Source organism: Lepidochelys kempii, chromosome 11 (assembly GCF_965140285.1).
Source record: "Lepidochelys kempii isolate rLepKem1 chromosome 11, rLepKem1.hap1, whole genome shotgun sequence".
NCBI lineage: Eukaryota > Metazoa > Chordata > Testudines > Cheloniidae > Lepidochelys > Lepidochelys kempii.
This window is the reverse complement of record NC_136390.1, coordinates 70,735,440-70,752,423: the sequence shown is the minus strand read 5'-3', so window position 1 is coordinate 70,752,423 and position 16,984 is coordinate 70,735,440. Positions and strand designations below refer to the sequence as shown.

Genomic DNA, 16,984 nt, shown 5'->3' with positions numbered 1-16,984 from the left:
ACTAACTAGTTGTGGGCCATTCTCTACTAGCTCACCAGGTTTCCATGAGCAAGAAGTGATACACGTGCTCTTATAGCACTGCTACATGATATGTCTGTGCAACAGCTGAGTCTTAAAAATGACAGGTGTAGTTTGTTACAAAGGGATTATCTTTCCCCTTTAATTCAGGTAGCCCTTCACCAGCCTTTGCCCAAAAGCCATTTGAAATCACATGTGGTTTCAGTGGATATTTTACATTCTGTTTCCTATATGTGCTGAAAATTTCACACATGGATCTTAAGTAGCAGCACCCTCTACCCTTTTGATTTCTTGAAAACATTATTTCATGGAAAACTTTGAAGCATCAAAATCGCTGCTTCCAGGTTGCCGCCAGGTTCCTTTTCAGACTGAGGAATTCAGGTGGCTTAACTTGCTCTCTTTGTGCAAAGATTCAGTTTACTTCTGACACCATATAACAAGAGCATGAGACCCGCAGGGGTGACAGTAAGAGACTGTGTGTTATTTTCTCGCCCCAGTACCTGGTTAGGGTTACAACAAGGTGGGACCCTGTAACAGGGATCACTGTTCAATGACTACTACTCCACTCTCCATGGGGGTTCCCCATGGACTCTTCCACTGGCACCTCTCCCTCCTCCCCTTTATAGACCTCGGAGTGATCTTCAGCTCATATATGTTGTCAGCTACCATATACATGCTGATGTCCCTCAGATCTGGGTCTCCACTCCTGACCTGTCCTCACCTATCCATATCCACACCTCAGCCTGTCTCTCCAAAACCTCCCCTGTGCCTTACGATTGACTTCAGTTTAACATGGCCCAAAACTCACCTCCTTATCCTGCTTTCCAATCCTTTCCCACCATCTCTGTCACCATCCTCCCCCGTTGCTCTCAGACCCATAGCATACAGGTCATCTGTGATACCTCCCTCTTCCTAGGCCCTGTGTATAAATCGTGATGCTTCTCCCTTCTTAAAATTGCTGAGACCTGACAGCCAAAGCTGCCATCCAGGCTCTCACTATCCACTATCTTGTTGGCTACGACATCCTGCTCCTTGGTAGAACCCTTCACTAAGACATAGGTACCTGTCCCAAGTGGCACAGAGTTGTTTGTTATTTACTTATCATTGGGCCAGGTCAACAGGGAAAACCCTTACGAGATTCACAGGAGGCGAACAGCCCTAGGAGGTTTCTCTTCTGGATTTCCCTGGTATTATCCCGACTGCTGGGAGAGGAGCATAGGGGTGCTGTGGGTTCTGGAAGGCTGAACCCTTTTCAACCATGGGGATCTCCAAAAGCCACCATGACAGAGGAGCTGCAGCTGATTGTGATGGCACCAACCATCAGCTGCAATTGGCAAGGCTCCCTACTGCCATGGGTTGGGGTCCCAGAACATTAGTACCACACAGAAACCTAGGAGGAGAGCTGGGACAGGGGCCTGGGAATACTTGCTCCACCCTCTCCCATTGCTGGCTTCCAATCCACGGAGCTGCTCCAGAAGCACATCTGTATGAAGCAATGGGATGGAGTCAGGCATTGCCACAGCAGAATCTCTCTTCTCCCGTCCATGTAGAAAGCAGGAGATGTGCGAATGGAGGGCCTAACTGCATGCACAGGTTCACCTGGAGCACACCAGCCCATTGCTCACCCTCATGTTCCTCACTGAAAACAATGGATCTTTTCATTTCATACAAATGTGTCTCCATCTCGGTCTGAAGCAGACAGAAATGTTCCACAGATCCCAGTAGTTCAGCACCAGCACACCCGACTCTTTCCAGGCTCCTGTTTTTATTTTCTCCTGGAGCCACTGACAAAGTTTAGAAGCAAAGAACCTTTTCTCCCCCTCAATTTTAGTCTCTTTAGAAGAAAAAAGGAAAAATCAACTCCATTCTCCTCTTTTTAATCATCCCACCTTTAGCAAAAGGGAAAAAAGGACCGAGTGCAGTGAATTTAGCGACTCGTCTTACCCCACCATGTTAATTATCTCTGCTGTAAAAAGGAGGTCAAGGAGAGGAACTCTCTACTAAATAGGGCGATGTTGGCATGCATGGCTCCTAAAGCGAAGAAGGTAAGAGTGAACTTTACTGGAACTTTTTTTTTTAAATCTCTTCAAAAAGCTCCTAGATTAAAGCTCTGATATGCTTTTTTTTTGGGTTGAATTCTCATGGATTCTGAAGCTCAAATGGCTGGAAGGAAGCCCAGGTAATTTTTTTTTATCCCAGTCACTCAGAGGCTCAAAGGTTTTAAGTCCTGCCCCCATGGTGAATTGCCGACTATATGGGAATACAGAAGAACCCGACACATAGGTGTTCTGGCCATTGTTATCAAGAGGGAGAAAAATAAAATAGCTCTGTATGTAGGTCAATGACCTGCTCTTTACTGTCAGTAAAAAATTAAGGATGACCTAAAATCTACTACTCAAAACCAGGGACAAGTAGTCTCTCTTAATCAGACGAAATGTTTATGTTACCAAAAGCTTGACCTCCTCAGTGTCTAACTTTAGCAAAAGTCTTTGCAATTGAAAAGCAGTGGTCGAAACCTCAAAACCTGTCTGAAATGTCTATTAATTTTTGATCCTTCAAGGTAGTTGGCTTAGTTATTGTAGAGGCGCCCGGTAGCGCTGCTGTAGTTAAGGGTCTGCCAAAATTTCCATTATAAAGCCCCAATATTCAAGGGCTTATAACTCAGCTGTTTCCACATTGCCTCTGTCTGTAACTTGGATTACAGGTTGGCAGCTCAAATGCCATTTCACCCCTGCCTCCCCATTCCTGTAAAAACACGTATATCAGCTAAGGCTGGAGAGTGACTAAAAGAGCCGAGCAAAAAATCCTGTGTGGGAGACTTTTATATTTTATGCCAGCAAGTAAAACTGTCACCCTCCTTCCCATAATTTTTATGGTATGGAAGAGTGAATTTGGTGTCTGGGCAAATAAATAGTTTTGATTGCAAGGCTGTGGTTAACAATTATTTTAGGTCATAGGCTTGTGGACCAAGCTTTCTCTTCCAAGAGAGAAAATATTAAAAGGGAAATGTAGGGATTAATCCTGCTCTGATAGAGATGAATGGGGGAGAAATCAGGTCCTTTATTAGCAATTGTGGCTCAGTGTCACAACACAATATTCATCCAGCTACCCTCTTGGAAAATCATTTTTGCTTTGTTTGTGTCACACAAGAGCTTCCCTGCATCATCAAGTTGTTGTTCTATCTACCCATGTATTTTGGTTGAATCATTAGTATCTTTTGGTGCTTTGCAAAGATTCACATTTATAGGAAATGCTTGAGAGATGTAGTTTTGAAATCTGCCTCCCCTGAGCGGATACCTTCTTTTCTTAAGAGCCTTTCTCACACACCTGTCCAACATGTGGCCCATCATATTTGTGTTCTGTAGTGTTACCCCAGACTCTCAGTATAGTTTTGTTTAGCGTCTCTATCTGTCTAACAGGAACTGGTTTGAAGCCAGGATGGCACTTTATTGAAACTAGCAGGCAACAAAGTTCACTACACTTGTAAGCATTGTTACCAAGATATCAAGGTAGCCTTGCTTTTTAAATAAAAAGCTTTCCAAGTTTTAATGATTCAGACACTTTAAGTCATACTGGGCTGAAACTTGACATAGATCACAACCAGGATGAATGTTTCTTTAAACATTTATACCAGCGTCTTAATCTATTCTGCTGTAACACGTGGCATGTGTACTCTTCCTGAGGTTCCAGACATTACTTTATTGCTATGTCACACTAGAATCAGTATAGTATTTGTTGCAAGACAGAAGGGGCTGCAACCCTGACGAAGTGGGTATCTCCTTCTACTCACAGGGCCTCACAGAAGCTAAGGGAATTCGCTCCCGGAAGAGGACATGCAGAGTTTCCATCACCACACCCCTACGGGAGATATTGCAGCAGAGGGCTGCTTTAAAACCTGCCAGGACCCATAGGTGCACTACTTTCAGAGACTACCCTGCAGATGCACTGAATCATCATCATGTTCCATGGTATCCTGGCTATACTCTCTCCCTGGTCATCACCTGCCCCATTGCTCTGCTGATCCCCTGCAGAGCGGGAGTGGGTGAGGGCGGGTATTGTGTCTGCTTTCCACAGTCACAGCCTTCACTCTGTGGACTTTCTGCCTCTGGGGGCTCTGGGCAAGTGGCAGAAAGTCCATGGAGGGGAGGCTGTGTGATGGGTGTCTGCCCCACACAAACTCTGAGGGGGTTAATGTGGGCCTGGAGGGGCCCATTAACCTAAGATTGCTGCACCTAGAGGCAAACTACTTACCAATGGAACAGCCAAGGCTTCCTCAGCAGTGGCCTGCTTCTACCTTGCAGCCAGGTGGCGCTGCTCGGGCAGGGCCAATACGTGCCCCCCGGGAAGGCATCTGCGATGGCCTGCGGGGGCAGAGCCTGCCTGGAGCGGAAATGGGTGTGGCCACGGCGAATGTTGACGTTGACCCACAGGCTGGGTGGCTCTGAGGTGAGTCTGGGGGGGAGGTGGCGCTCCCTCCCCACCCCCCATAGAGGCTGCCCCAGGCCCTGCCATATGGGGATGGAACGAGCTGCGTGGCATTGGGGGGCGTGCCCCACAGTTTGAAAACCTCTTCCCCAGAGGGAAAAGAGTTGGCCAGGGACAGGAGAAGATCAAGCCCTGGGGTCCTGCCCTGGCCTAGAGCGTCTGACAAGTGATCTTGAGAAGTGAAGTAGCCAGGGGGAGTGGAGGAAGCTCCTGGGGTGAAGCCAGAGATAGGCAAGGAGATAGAGAGGTGAGGTAGGGAGGAGTCCAGGGAAACAGCAACCAGGTTGGAGACTGAGCAGACCTGGATTGCCAGTGAGAGGGTCCCTGGGCTGGGACCCGGGGTAACAGGTGGGACCAGGTTCCCAGTAGCACAGGACCTGGAGTTGGAAGAGGAGACTGCCTGCAACAGTATCTGGACAGCTTGTCCCGTGGGACTTTGTTATCCTAGAAGGGGGCACTATACAGTGACCTGGCCGGAAAGCTGAGTCACAATGAAGGAGGACTGAGTCAAAGAGAGAGAGGGGGCAGTAGTGCAAGTAAGCGTCAGAAGGGGGCAAAAGCTAAATCCCCAGACCCAGCCACCAGTAGCAGTGGGTGGGGAGCCCTTTACAGGCTGTGACTGTGAAAAGCAGCCACAGCACCTTCCCTCACTCATTCCCCCTCTACAGGGGACCCGTAGGCAGATGAATTTAGCTTAGGGCTGTGCTTTGGTGAGCAACAGTGTTGAAACAGTGAGCATTTTTACTCCCAACAAATGTGGTTTTGTGTGAGTATGCACAATATCTGCATGGCATGGCAATGTCTGTGACCAATACATTTGTTTGTCTTCTCCAGACGCCCTGTGTCAGAGGGCTGTGTGTGGGGTGGTGTCTCTGATTTGTGCAGCACAATATATGACCCTCTGTAAATTATCAGTTAAGTCATGTTTGCATAAAGTGTGGTCATACCATCCCTCCTGAAATTTCACTTCTCTGTGGAATGACTGCTGGTAAAAATTTCATACCTGGGTTTTTTTTCCACAACTTAATTTTTTTCTAGTGCTGGCAAAATTTTTTCACAATTAATATTAATAAAAAATGTTTACTGTGTTTAAACTTCAAAAATATTTTCATAAATAAAAATAACTGGATAGTGGGTCAAAAAGATTACTTTTTGCACTTTTTTTGTTGGGCTTTATTTCCCTGTTTAAATTCACAATCAATGAAATGTGGTCAAAAAAATCCAAGTTTGAAAAATGCTGACCTGCTCTATTTGAATCCTGCTAGCACCCTAGTTCTGGCTACTGGCCACAGACAACCAGACAGACTCTTTAGAGCATGGATTGTAAGGCCCTAACCCTGTCAACACTTACGCATATGCTTTACTTTATTGCCATGAGCAGTCCCATTAAAATGAAACACCTGTGTAAGTATTTGCAGGATTGGAGGTTAAGACAAGAAGCAATATAAATGTGGTGGAAAGAGAGATGCAATCATAGTATGCACATTTAACATATTTAACATATTTAAATGCCCCAGCTATATCCAAGTGCCTTATCACCTATCTTATTAATGGATAACTTTTTGTTGTAGGCATTATGGAAGAATGAACTGATTTTGCAGTTCACCTGGGAGGCAGGGTGTTCCATGGAAGCAAGGTACAAGTAGTAAAGGAAGGGAAGTGCCATAAAAATGGCCTCTGAAGAGCAGAAGGCAGTAACATGGTCGGTGTGGTAAGGACGGACACAGGACAGATGGGATTTGCTCAGCCACTGGGTGCATGCTCTAGAAATGTCAGAAATGGCTGAGGTCACCTTTTGTTTGGTGACACAGCCAGCTATCTTACAAGGGAAAGTGAATGTGATTCTGTGGAACCTGGAGGGAGGAAGTTCATATTGATGAAGTTTTTGTCTGTGGGAATTCTGAGGAAGAACTTAAGGTTGAAGTAAGTTCCCAAGGCAGTTGTGTGGCTGCTTGGCTAAAGTGATGAGGCGTGTACGCTGAAGCAAACCCAATGGCATGTTTTAGGACATGTGCTTGATAGAGGATGAGGGAAGAGCCAGAGGACTCCTAGAGCCAAGCTATAGGACTGTATTAGAGCTGATGCTGTTTCTAGTTATAAAGAAGGCAAATTTATACCTCAAAAGGCGAAGCTACTTATGTGATTCTTAAAGCCCTAAGGATGTGGGCCAAGACACCAGAGGAGGGATGGTGCAGTGGTTAGGGTGCTAGCCAGAGACCAGGTTCAAGACCCTCCTGTGTAACCTCAGACTCTGTGGCTCTGTTCTCCATCTGTGAAATGGAGATAATACATCCCTACCTCACAGGTGCATTGGGAGTGGTGCAGATACAATGGTAAGGGGCACCTGAGGATTTAAACAATCTCTTAAGCAGGCTTCTATTGACCATAGCCCCATTACTGGCATTTGACGGCGTTTCCAAGCCTACAGTCATTTCAGCAGATGCCAACAGCTACACCCTTGGTGAGTTGCTACTCCCAGTGGCACAGATATGGCTGGCAGCTTATAGCCTATTCTAGGTACCTTTGTCCCCCAAACAGAATGTTTGTCTCTGTAGGGGTGTGCAAGAGTTTAATATGCTACTTGTACAGTCTTAATCATTTCAAGTTGCCCACATCCACAAGCTGCTCTTGCTATTAATAACTAGAAAAGACCTGGCTGCTGCCAGACCCACCACCAAGGGCAGAACTGATTAAAATAGCCATTACTGTTGGCACACACCCGCAATAGTATGCAATAGACATTGTTGGCCAAGTTATTTGCCACGGTCCTACACCTAGCAGATGAAATCTATGCTCTGAAGCTGAAGGTCTGATTAAGTATGGTGATATTACTCCAACAGTCCTTGAGGGATACCTGAAGGATACCAGGGCTTTAGATAACGCTGGGATTGAGCCCGAATGGCAGTGTTGTGGCCCAGCACAGGGAAGAGCCTAAAATTTAAGATAGAATCACGTGAGTCTTGCAAAATGACCAGGAAGAAATTATAGAGAACGTCACATCTTCCATGTACGTGTTCCAGACACTACATATGCCTTTGGGAAAGAATAGCACCAGAGCTGTGTGAAAGGGATGCACCTACGTGGAGCGACAATTTTTTTACATCTGTAAACATTCTAACTAGATCTACAACTCTCCAGGTCAGAACATCTTGTCTCATATGGCATTCTGGAAAGAGAGAGTCCCTGATAATGGACCACAGTTTGCCAGTTCTGAATTCCATGCTTTTGGGAAACAGTGTTACTTCATGCATATTCCAGTCCTCATCACCATGAGAGAATGAACTGACTGGTGGAGAGAGCAGTACAACTAGCTAAGAGCATACAAAAGGTCCCCTGTATTAGCTCCGCTGAGTGACAGGGCATGGCAGCTGATGATAGGTCAATTGGCTCACATTCTGAGCCAATGTGAAAAAGTAAATCATCATCCTAAATGGCCTCGCTTAAAATGTGCAAGGCTGAGAGGTGCCAGATCTATGAAGTTTCAGGCTGTCTTCCTCAGCTGCTGGCATGTAGCTCAAAACGTATTGACATTTAGAAGAAAGACACTTAGTCTTGATAAGACTGGATAAGGCAAAACGGTGGCCACCACCCATTGCCACTGGATGTAGCTGTGCTCCATTCCTTGGCCCCATGTGAATCCACCTGACAGAGACCAACTAAGGTCCTCACTAGAGCTGTCCAGGATTCTTAGATGACGTGTTTTACTGTCGGAAAATACCAATGTATCAGGAAGATTTCTCAGCTCCATGGTGGAATTTCTGGTATATGAAGATGGCAAACACTGCCTGACAATAGCTTAATGGCACTCCTTTGGGATGTGTGATACCCAGGTTCAAGTCCTGCTCTGGTGAGGTCACCAGAGTAGTGACTTGAACTTGGCTCTTCTACATCTCTGGTGAGTGCGCTTACGAGAGGGCTATTCTGGGGTGGCTCACTGATGCTCCATGAAAAAATTCAAAAGCTCTTGACTTTATCCAAGTGTAAAAGGAAACAAAATGACAACACCCTCAAAATTTTTTGTCTCTAGAATTCCTGTTTTCCCATCAGCCCGAGTCCTCAATACAGAAGGACCAGGCAGCATCCGCAGCAGGTTCCAAACCCAGCTCGTTTGTGAACCTACTTGCATCATGGCCAGGGTGGAGGGAGCTAGTCCTGCAGAGGAGAGTCCTAACCATACTGAACATGAGTCTCCACTTCTTTGGATTTGATAATCGCTGTGAGTCAACTGGACAAAATCCTCCTCAAGGCTAAATTGTGACTGGATTTGACCTAGAATTAGTTAAACATTAATTATTGTTATATATTGCTTATGGGAAAAAAGGTGGGGGGAAAGACATGAAGTTGTGGGTACTGCATCTTTACATTGATAGCAGTAAGCTAGAAGCAGCAGATGGACAAAGCTTGTAGGCATAAGTTCTACAGTGAAGCAGAGTCACTTTATTAGAATAGAGGAAACAAGCATTTTTGCTGAAATTCCTTGTTCAGTGTTAGAAGAAAGAGACTGATTTTGTCACTGTCGCATGGCAGTAATAAGTGTGGTAAAGCAGGCGTGCTGGATCTGCTAAGCAGGGGACTACAACTCCCATCAGTTCCCTCCCCACGGCACATCCTTTCTGCTGGCTAGGTAATGAGAAAGGTCCTGAAAGTGGCTGGGCTTAGTTGGGAAGCAGCAGCTGGCCTGCGTGGTGAGCCAGGAGCAGCAAAGAAGCTGAACACAAAGTGGAATCCCCAGGAACGGTATGTGGAACAAGGCTGTGCGTGCTAGTTGTTACAGCTGGGAGCAGGTATGGGTGAGGCTTATCGGGGAGCAGCAATGGCTGAGCAGGGAGCCAGTGCAGATGGGTCCCAGTGAAACGCTAACTGAGCCTGGCCTGGAAACCTACAAGCTCTTACTTGCTGGAAAAGAGACTGGACTGTTTTGGAAGTTTGCCTGAAAAGGGCTGTGCCTAATTCTGCTTTCAGTTAGTACAGAATAGATCAAGAGTAATTCCACTGAACTGAATGGCATGATAGTAGCGTGGACTTGCCTTGAAGTCAGAACCCTGCCAACACGGCCAAATTCAGCTTGAGTGTAAACAGTAGTGAAAAGTTATGTCAAGGGTCAGAGAGGAGTAACAGTATCACACGTTCAGCGGGCATGCAGAGTTGGTACCCCTGCACGTAGGTAAATCTTGATCAGTCACATGATGTAACGCCAACGTGACACCAGGGGAGGAACTGCTTCAGTTATTTCCATCAGAATGGAAATTACAGCATGACCCAGACGATGCAGTAGGAGGGGCTTTATCTTTTGCTGTCCATTGCTCTTCCTGCTATACTCAACGCTCGCTCCCTTGGCATGTATGTTACCCATTTTGCACAACCACCGAATACCAAATCAGTGGACGCGACACAGCTTTACCACTTTCATCCACTTGGCACTGGGTGTTCCATGTTTATTCTTCTCTCCAGGACTGTGGCATATGTAGGCTGTGGTGATTAACACTGCTTTCTACGTACTGCTGCACCGTGATGTTTTTAAAAGGAGTCTGCCTGGCTGCAGCGGCAACTGCTACCTGCTGATAGTGGGAGGGGGGAAGAGTAAGGGCAGAGGACTTCAGCAGTGTTACTGAGCATGCTCAGTCTGTGTGAGCACGCTCAGTACAAACCAAGCAGCAAATGGGGGGGGGCGGAGGGCACATGATCCTGCATGCCCCCCTGCCCCCCATGTATCACATCTGCCTGGCTGATTTATGAGGCAAAGTTGATACAGCATGTTAGAGGCGAGAGAGCCACATGTTCACACTGAGATCTCTCCTGGAGACAGCTTTGCAATTTTCCTTATTCCAACATATGAAAATCAAACTTGTTTTGTGGCAAAATGTAAACATTTCCCGGTTTTGCTCAGATGTACTCCATCCAAGTCAACTTTTTATTCTGTCAGCTGGAAAGGCTAACTGGTCTTGGTGTTGCATAATCTCTCTTCACCTAGATCAGTGTTTCCCAAACTTGGGACACCGCTTGTTCAGGGAAAGTCCCTGGTGGGCTGGGCTGGTTTGTTTACCTGCCCCGCCCGCAGGTTCAGCCGATCACGGCTCCCACTGGCCGCGGCTCACCACTCCAGGCCAATGGGGGCTGTGGGAAGAGCGGCCAGCACGTCCCTTGGCCCGCGCCGCTTCCCACAGCCCCCATTGGCCTGGAGTGGTGAGCTGCGGCCAGTGGGAGCCATGATCAGCCAGTGGGAGCGGCGCTCAGCTGAACCTGCAGACGTGGCAGGTAAACAAACTGGCCCGGCCCGCCGGGGGCTTTCCCTGAACAAGTGGCGTCCCAAGTTTGGGAAATACTGACCTAGATAAAGCAGAGGGGTATGATATATGTAGTTAAGCTGCAATTGTGGTGGACACATCTGTGCATTAGACTTAAAGAGTCTATGCCTGGAGGTTAACCAAGCTAAAATCCAGTTCCCTGTTGCTATATTAACTCTGCAGGGCTAACAAGTAGTAAAAACCGATTCCAGTCATTAACAGAGTCAGAAGAGGAGATGCTGACTACACACAGGAAGTACATCTGGCGTGTAAGAAGCAGTCAATTTTATGTAAATTCTTCTGACTCTAATTCCCCTTGAACTCAGTATTATAGGGGAAAGTCACATTGCTTGGGGCAGGTTAGTGCTGAGCAATCTCCAAGAGGCTATAGGCTCTATAGGAGTCTTTCTATAGGCTCCAGTGGGCTCTCGATCAGGCCCACGTAGAGAAGAATGTATGGACTGGTGGAGAGAAGAACTGCACAGCGAAGGTTAAATGAACATTACAATTGCAAGGGTGGTGGTGGTTAATAATGGGAGAGAATGGGGGGGGGGTACGTGCTGCCTGGCACAGCCCTCTTCTTACCCCAGCGTGTTCTGATTGGTGCACAGATGCAGTGGTGCCAAGCCTTCCTCGCTCAGGAGGTTGGGGTTGGCTCTGTGCTCCAGCAGCAGCTCCGTGCAGTCCGTGTGGCCTCCCTCGCAGGCCTCATGCAGAGCACTCTGGCCTCCTGGAGCCATGTTGGGGTCTGCCCGCCAGAAGAGCAGGTGACGCACACAGGTAGTGTGTCCATTTCTGGCAGTGATGCACAGTGGGGTGGTCAGTTCCCTCTTGTATTCCAGGGACCACAGGCCTGTAGGGCAGAGAGAGAGAGAGAGACAGAGAGAGAGAGATGTGAGAAGGATGGACTTGTGATTAGGGCACAGGATAGGGACTCCTGAGATCCAAGCTCTTCCACAGGCTTCCTGTGTGACCTTGGGCAAGTCTCTTAATTTTTAAATGCCTCAGTTTCTGATCCTCAAAGTGGTAGCCATGCTTCCCTTCCTCCCAGGGGTGAGGATAACTTCATTAGCAGCTGCCCAGCTTTGATCATTACAGCGCCAGAGGGAAGCCAATAAATGACTGGGGTGAGTGGCAGACACAGATGTCAGAGACTTTGCCCTTTTACACCAGACAGACAAGGTGGCTGAGGTGATATCTTTAATGGACCAACTTCTGTTGGTAAGAGAGACAAGCTTTCGAGCCACACAGAGCTCTTCTTCAGGTCTGGGAAAGATATTCTGAGTGTCACATCTAAACACAAGATTGAACAGACAGAATATGTGCGGCTAACTGCTTATGCTATGCTAAGGGCCCATTCAAGGTGAAGTGGTCTGTTATTTTATACAAGACATACAGTAAATGTTATACTTTTCAGCTGCACAAACTAAGGCCCTGTCTACACTACAAAGTTATGTCAACCTAACTTACGTCGACATACAGCCCCGGCAGTTATAAAATAGCTTGTGTGCGCACACTTAGCTCCTGGTGTCGGTGGTGGGCAGCCTCACCAGGAGCACTTGTATCAAGAGTATTGTCAGTGTGGGGCATTGTGGGATGGCTTCTGAAAGGCAGTAAAAGTCGACGTACGCAACGCAGTGTCTACAATGCTGCTGCGTCGACCTGTGTACATTGACCGTGACTCTACGCCGCTCGGGGAGGTGGTGAAACTAAATCAGCATAGACAGGCAAATGACATTGATGGGAGCCAAATTTAAGTGAAGCCACTTCCACAGCGATGTAAGGCAGCTCATGTCGAACTAACTATGTAGTGTAGACCAGGTCTGAGAGAGGAGCAATTAAAATATAAAGCAAAACAAAGAGACTTGGCACCTGCGGGCCCCCTCCCCTGCCTGGCACACAGTGCACAGGAAAAGGAATTTGAGAAAGTTTTGAGCTGCAGAAAATGCCTGAGTGTTTGCAGCTCTTTAATGCACATTGCTCTCGAAAAGGATTACTGGCTCCGCATTCAACACAATTCTGGTCTCTTTCTTTCCCCCTTTTTAGTTCTCTGTGTGTGCAGCCGGTGCCCTTTTGCTGAATAAAACAGGGCAGTGCATGTACATTTTTTCACTCTCTGAAAACTTCGGGGCTTTCAAAAGGCCCGTTTAAGGTTGTTAGCCACTCTGAGCAGTGGTGGCTATAGGGGAAAAGAAAATTCCCCAGTGAATGCACATCAATGGGCAGGATTTCACATGGTAGGAATACCGTCTTATAATGATGGAAGAATCAATATCATGCCTGTAATGAGCCGCAAAGGGTACCTTATTCAGAGACTTAACTTCTTCCCCTGAGCCCACGCTGAGAAGTTTTAAAAGACAGCTTATTAATTACCCACCTGCATCTAATACAGATTTGTAACCTGTTGAGGGCTGTGCCTGACCCCTGGGTGTGCAGTTTACTGCTCATCCAGGGGAAAGCCTGCGTTAGCTGGACTCATAGTGGGCCTGAAGTAACAGAGCCAAAACAGGAATTTGATACGACAGTGACCCTGGACATAGCAACTGCCCTGGCAAGGATAGAGTTTGGATTTGCAAAGAACTATGTGCGTGCATTCCATTCAAGAGGCTGGCTTCTCTGCTTCGTAGCTCCTGTATGAAGCTAGCCATCAGAAATGTGCTGGTTGCTCAGTTCCACTGCCCCCTGCTTGCTTTATGTACACACAATCCCCTAAAGCCAATATGCCATGACACATAGCAGGTCAAACCCTGCAGGCTGCCTTCTGTAGATCAAGAGCTACATTAGTTTGGGAGCCGGTGCACCCTCTCTCTAGGTACTCCAATAGCTCTATAAGACCCAAGTCGTGCCACCAAAACATACATAAATAGATTTCCCCAGCATGCTGGTGAAGCATTGGCACGGGAAGCATTGTCCCCTCTTTAGACATGGGCAACTGAGGCAGAGAGATGAAGTGTGGAGTGATGAAGTTCCAGGTCTCACGGGGAGTCTGGGGCATCGTTGAGGTTGCCCAAGTCCCAGGCTAGTGCTTTCCTCTAGTGGTGTAGTTCCACATAACCAGACTTCCTCCCGATGCACAGGTGGAAATCCTGCAAATTATTTAATCCCCTTCCCTTCAGTGGTAGCGACTCAGGATATTAAAATCCAGGAGTCAATGATGTATGCATGTATGGTGTATCTCCTCTCCCAAACCCTTCCATTGCAGGAAGGATGGAGGCTATTGTTTCAGACCAAAGTTTTGGGCGGGAAGATTTTGTGATTGCTTTGACTGCCTATTTTGGGACTGCTTTTGTCCCAGCTTTTCCCATCCCTTGAACCAAAGGAGGTGCTGGGTAAGCGCTATGAAATGTCACCGATCCCATTCAGTATAGACACAGTGACACATTAAACGCAGGAAAGCGTTTAAAGAACTCCTTAGACAAATGTCTCCCCTTGAGCCCCTGGGATCGGTTCAAATCTTATTTCTGTCACCACTCCCTGAGCCAGGACATCTAGCACTTCATGGCAACAGCAGAGAGGGAATTCAGATTCGTCTGCTTCAGAGGCCACTTGAGCTAAAGGGGCAAGTACAGGGCCTGTGACCTACAGCTGAGTGGTGACGACACTAGGTGGAGGCATACATTCATACTAGTCGTGTGTTCGTTTGTAGGTGGTGAGGGCTCAGCCTAAAAGTCAAACTCTCAGTTTCTGCATATTTTAATATGTACAATGTACTCAGAGCAATTAAAAATAAACCTCATTAAAGCAACTTAGCCCATTCTGACATGAATGACTTTTTTGTCTATTGAGGCCGTTTCAGTGACACTGGTAGGAGCCCTGCTTTTTCAGGCCTTGCCTCAGCAGCCATATGCCTAACTTCAAGCAGGGAAATAGCCCCATGGAGTTCAACCTCACCTGCTTTAAAGATAGGCACAAGCTGAACTGCACTTTAGCCCTCTGCAGTGTGGCCTAGTGGACAGACTGGAACTTGGGAGACCTGAGTTCTATTCCTGGCCTGCTGGGTGACCTGGGAGTCAGCCTGGGGCGTGATCTCACTGGGTGCGGTGCTTACTGTTGGGTAGAACTGATTGGAAAATGGAATTTCCATCCTGTGGGAAATTGATATTTGTTTGTGTCCTGAACTGGGACAAAAACCTAAAATAACCAAGCTTGTGGCACAGTAAGGAGTTCAGAAAGACTTTGATTTGGAAAGGTTGAAACGCCATGGAGAGGCAGTGGTGCATCATGGGAAATGTAGTCCAGCCAGTGAGATGGGCTCATAGGGGAGTATGGGAGCATAAGAAATCCAGAAGTACAACTCCCATCTGGCCTGTGGCAGCTCAGCACACTGACCTGAAGGAAAACATTTAATTTCAATTTTCTCTAATGGAAAATTCTGTGAAAAGCCCTCTCCTTTCCCATGGGAGATTTTGTTTTCAGTGAAGCCCCATTTTCTGACCCTCAAGTGTTTTGTTCAATGTTTTTACCCAGCCCTGGCACTGCGAATATAGTTCCATTGCCCATGGTGGTTCTGCCTAGGCCTTATGTAGGTGCACAGTGGGAGGGAGGGAGCTGGTGCAGTCTGTGCAGAATGGTATTGTGCGCACTGGTTATTGCAGGCTCTGCTCCCTCACTACTTTCCCGGGGGGTCATAGTGCTAATGGGGGGCTAAGAATAGGCAGAGCCTGGGTGTAAAATGCTGCAGGGATATAGCACACTGCATGCTCCAGGAAATCTTCCATCTGCCCAGGGCAGGACATCTCCAGCGCGCCCCCTGCTGCAGAGTCGCTCTGCACCCCTTTATCCCTCTGCCCCGAATGCAAAGCTACCTGTGAGCGGCACAAACTGGTCCCATGGGACTACCCTTGGTAATAAGCACTGTGGATACAATGTTCAAACATGCCAAAGTGCCCTATTAAAAACAAGTTAGGCACTTTAGGCTCCTCAATCACTGAACATTTTACCCTAGATCTGTTAGTGCAAATTTGCAGAATCAGGCCCTTCATTTTCCCTGTCTAGAGCACTTGCTAACAGCGAGGCACTGCAAACATTTAGCACAAAGGGTGCATCTGCCGAGCACATTGTACAATCATCTCAAAAGAAATCAGACTCCTCTGTAACATATTAGCAGGCTACTTAAAAACAGAGTGTAATTCATTTAATATAAACACACCACACCTTTCTTTCAATCAGTGTTAGTAAGTGCCTGTTTACTTTTTAAACTGGTCCTTGAAAGCAAGAGTACCTGACAATCCAAAAGAGGCCAGGCTTTTCACTTGCCATTCCAGCTCATTTTTACTGATCTCAAAAATCAGATTGACGTCTTCATAATATTTATCAGTCAGGACCTTAAGGTTTCTCAGGTCTCCCGTGACCAGTGCTGTGTAGTACTTGTCGGCTGGAGCATGAGCCATTAATGGGTGCTCTGATTCCACTTTCCGAAGGATCTCTAGCTTCTCTATAACGGGTCCCGGCAGCTCAACCATTGCAATGCACTGCAACTTATTTTAGTACAAGACCTATCTGTGTGGATAGATGGTCTTTTATAGTTATTTCCATTGTCCTGTTACCATTGTCCAATTATAATCCAGTTAGGGCTCTATTGTTGTTGTATTTATAACTCCAGTGGGGTCAGATGATTATGGTTACTTGATACAGTAAGGGTCATATGGACTTCTGGATACAGCAACAGCAAGTCTGCCTAGTTATATATATACATATACATATGTATTTAATCACAAGGTGATAGCTAAGGTCAAATGTTCACCGTGCAGCTTTGTGTCAGCACCTCTGTGATTAAAATCCCGTTTTAATTCCAGACAGCAGGTTGGCGGAGAAAGAGACCAGTTTAATCTGGGAAGAAAATTTTCCCATAATAAAAGAAACCACCCATCCCAAGGCCTTTAACGTCTATTTTTCCCTGGCTGAATGAATTTATATCACTTCTGGAGTCTTCTGGAGTCTGTGTAAAAATACTTGTTGTAAGTGGTTTATCTGGGAGACTTTTTTTTCAGGACTATGATCCATATTTCCAGTGCTATCGACTGTCATATGCTTTTGAGCACAAAAGAGCCATTAGATGCAATTGGGTTTCACATTAAGTGATAATACTGTGCTGCAGAAGCCGTGCTCAGAATAGAGTCTTCTGAGTATCTCAAAGCACTTTACAAACATGAATGAATTAAAAACTCACAGCACCTTTTGATCTAAGGATTAATATC

The 16,984-nt window shown here is 46.7% G+C and overlaps 1 protein-coding gene across 1 annotated transcript in view; it reads right to left on the bottom strand.

Moving 5' to 3' along the window:
• The window catches only part of ASB18 (ankyrin repeat and SOCS box containing 18), a 34,912-nt gene extending 18,663 nt beyond the window's left edge, over positions 1–16,249 (bottom strand). The window contains exons 1-2 of the mRNA XM_073304772.2: positions 16,009–16,249; positions 11,373–11,640 (exon numbers count right to left, since the gene is read on the bottom strand). Of these exons, the coding sequence (XP_073160873.2) occupies positions 11,373–11,640; positions 16,009–16,249 (509 nt within the window). The remainder of the gene's footprint in view (positions 1–11,372; positions 11,641–16,008) is intronic.
• Positions 16,250–16,984: the final 735 nt, after the last annotated feature.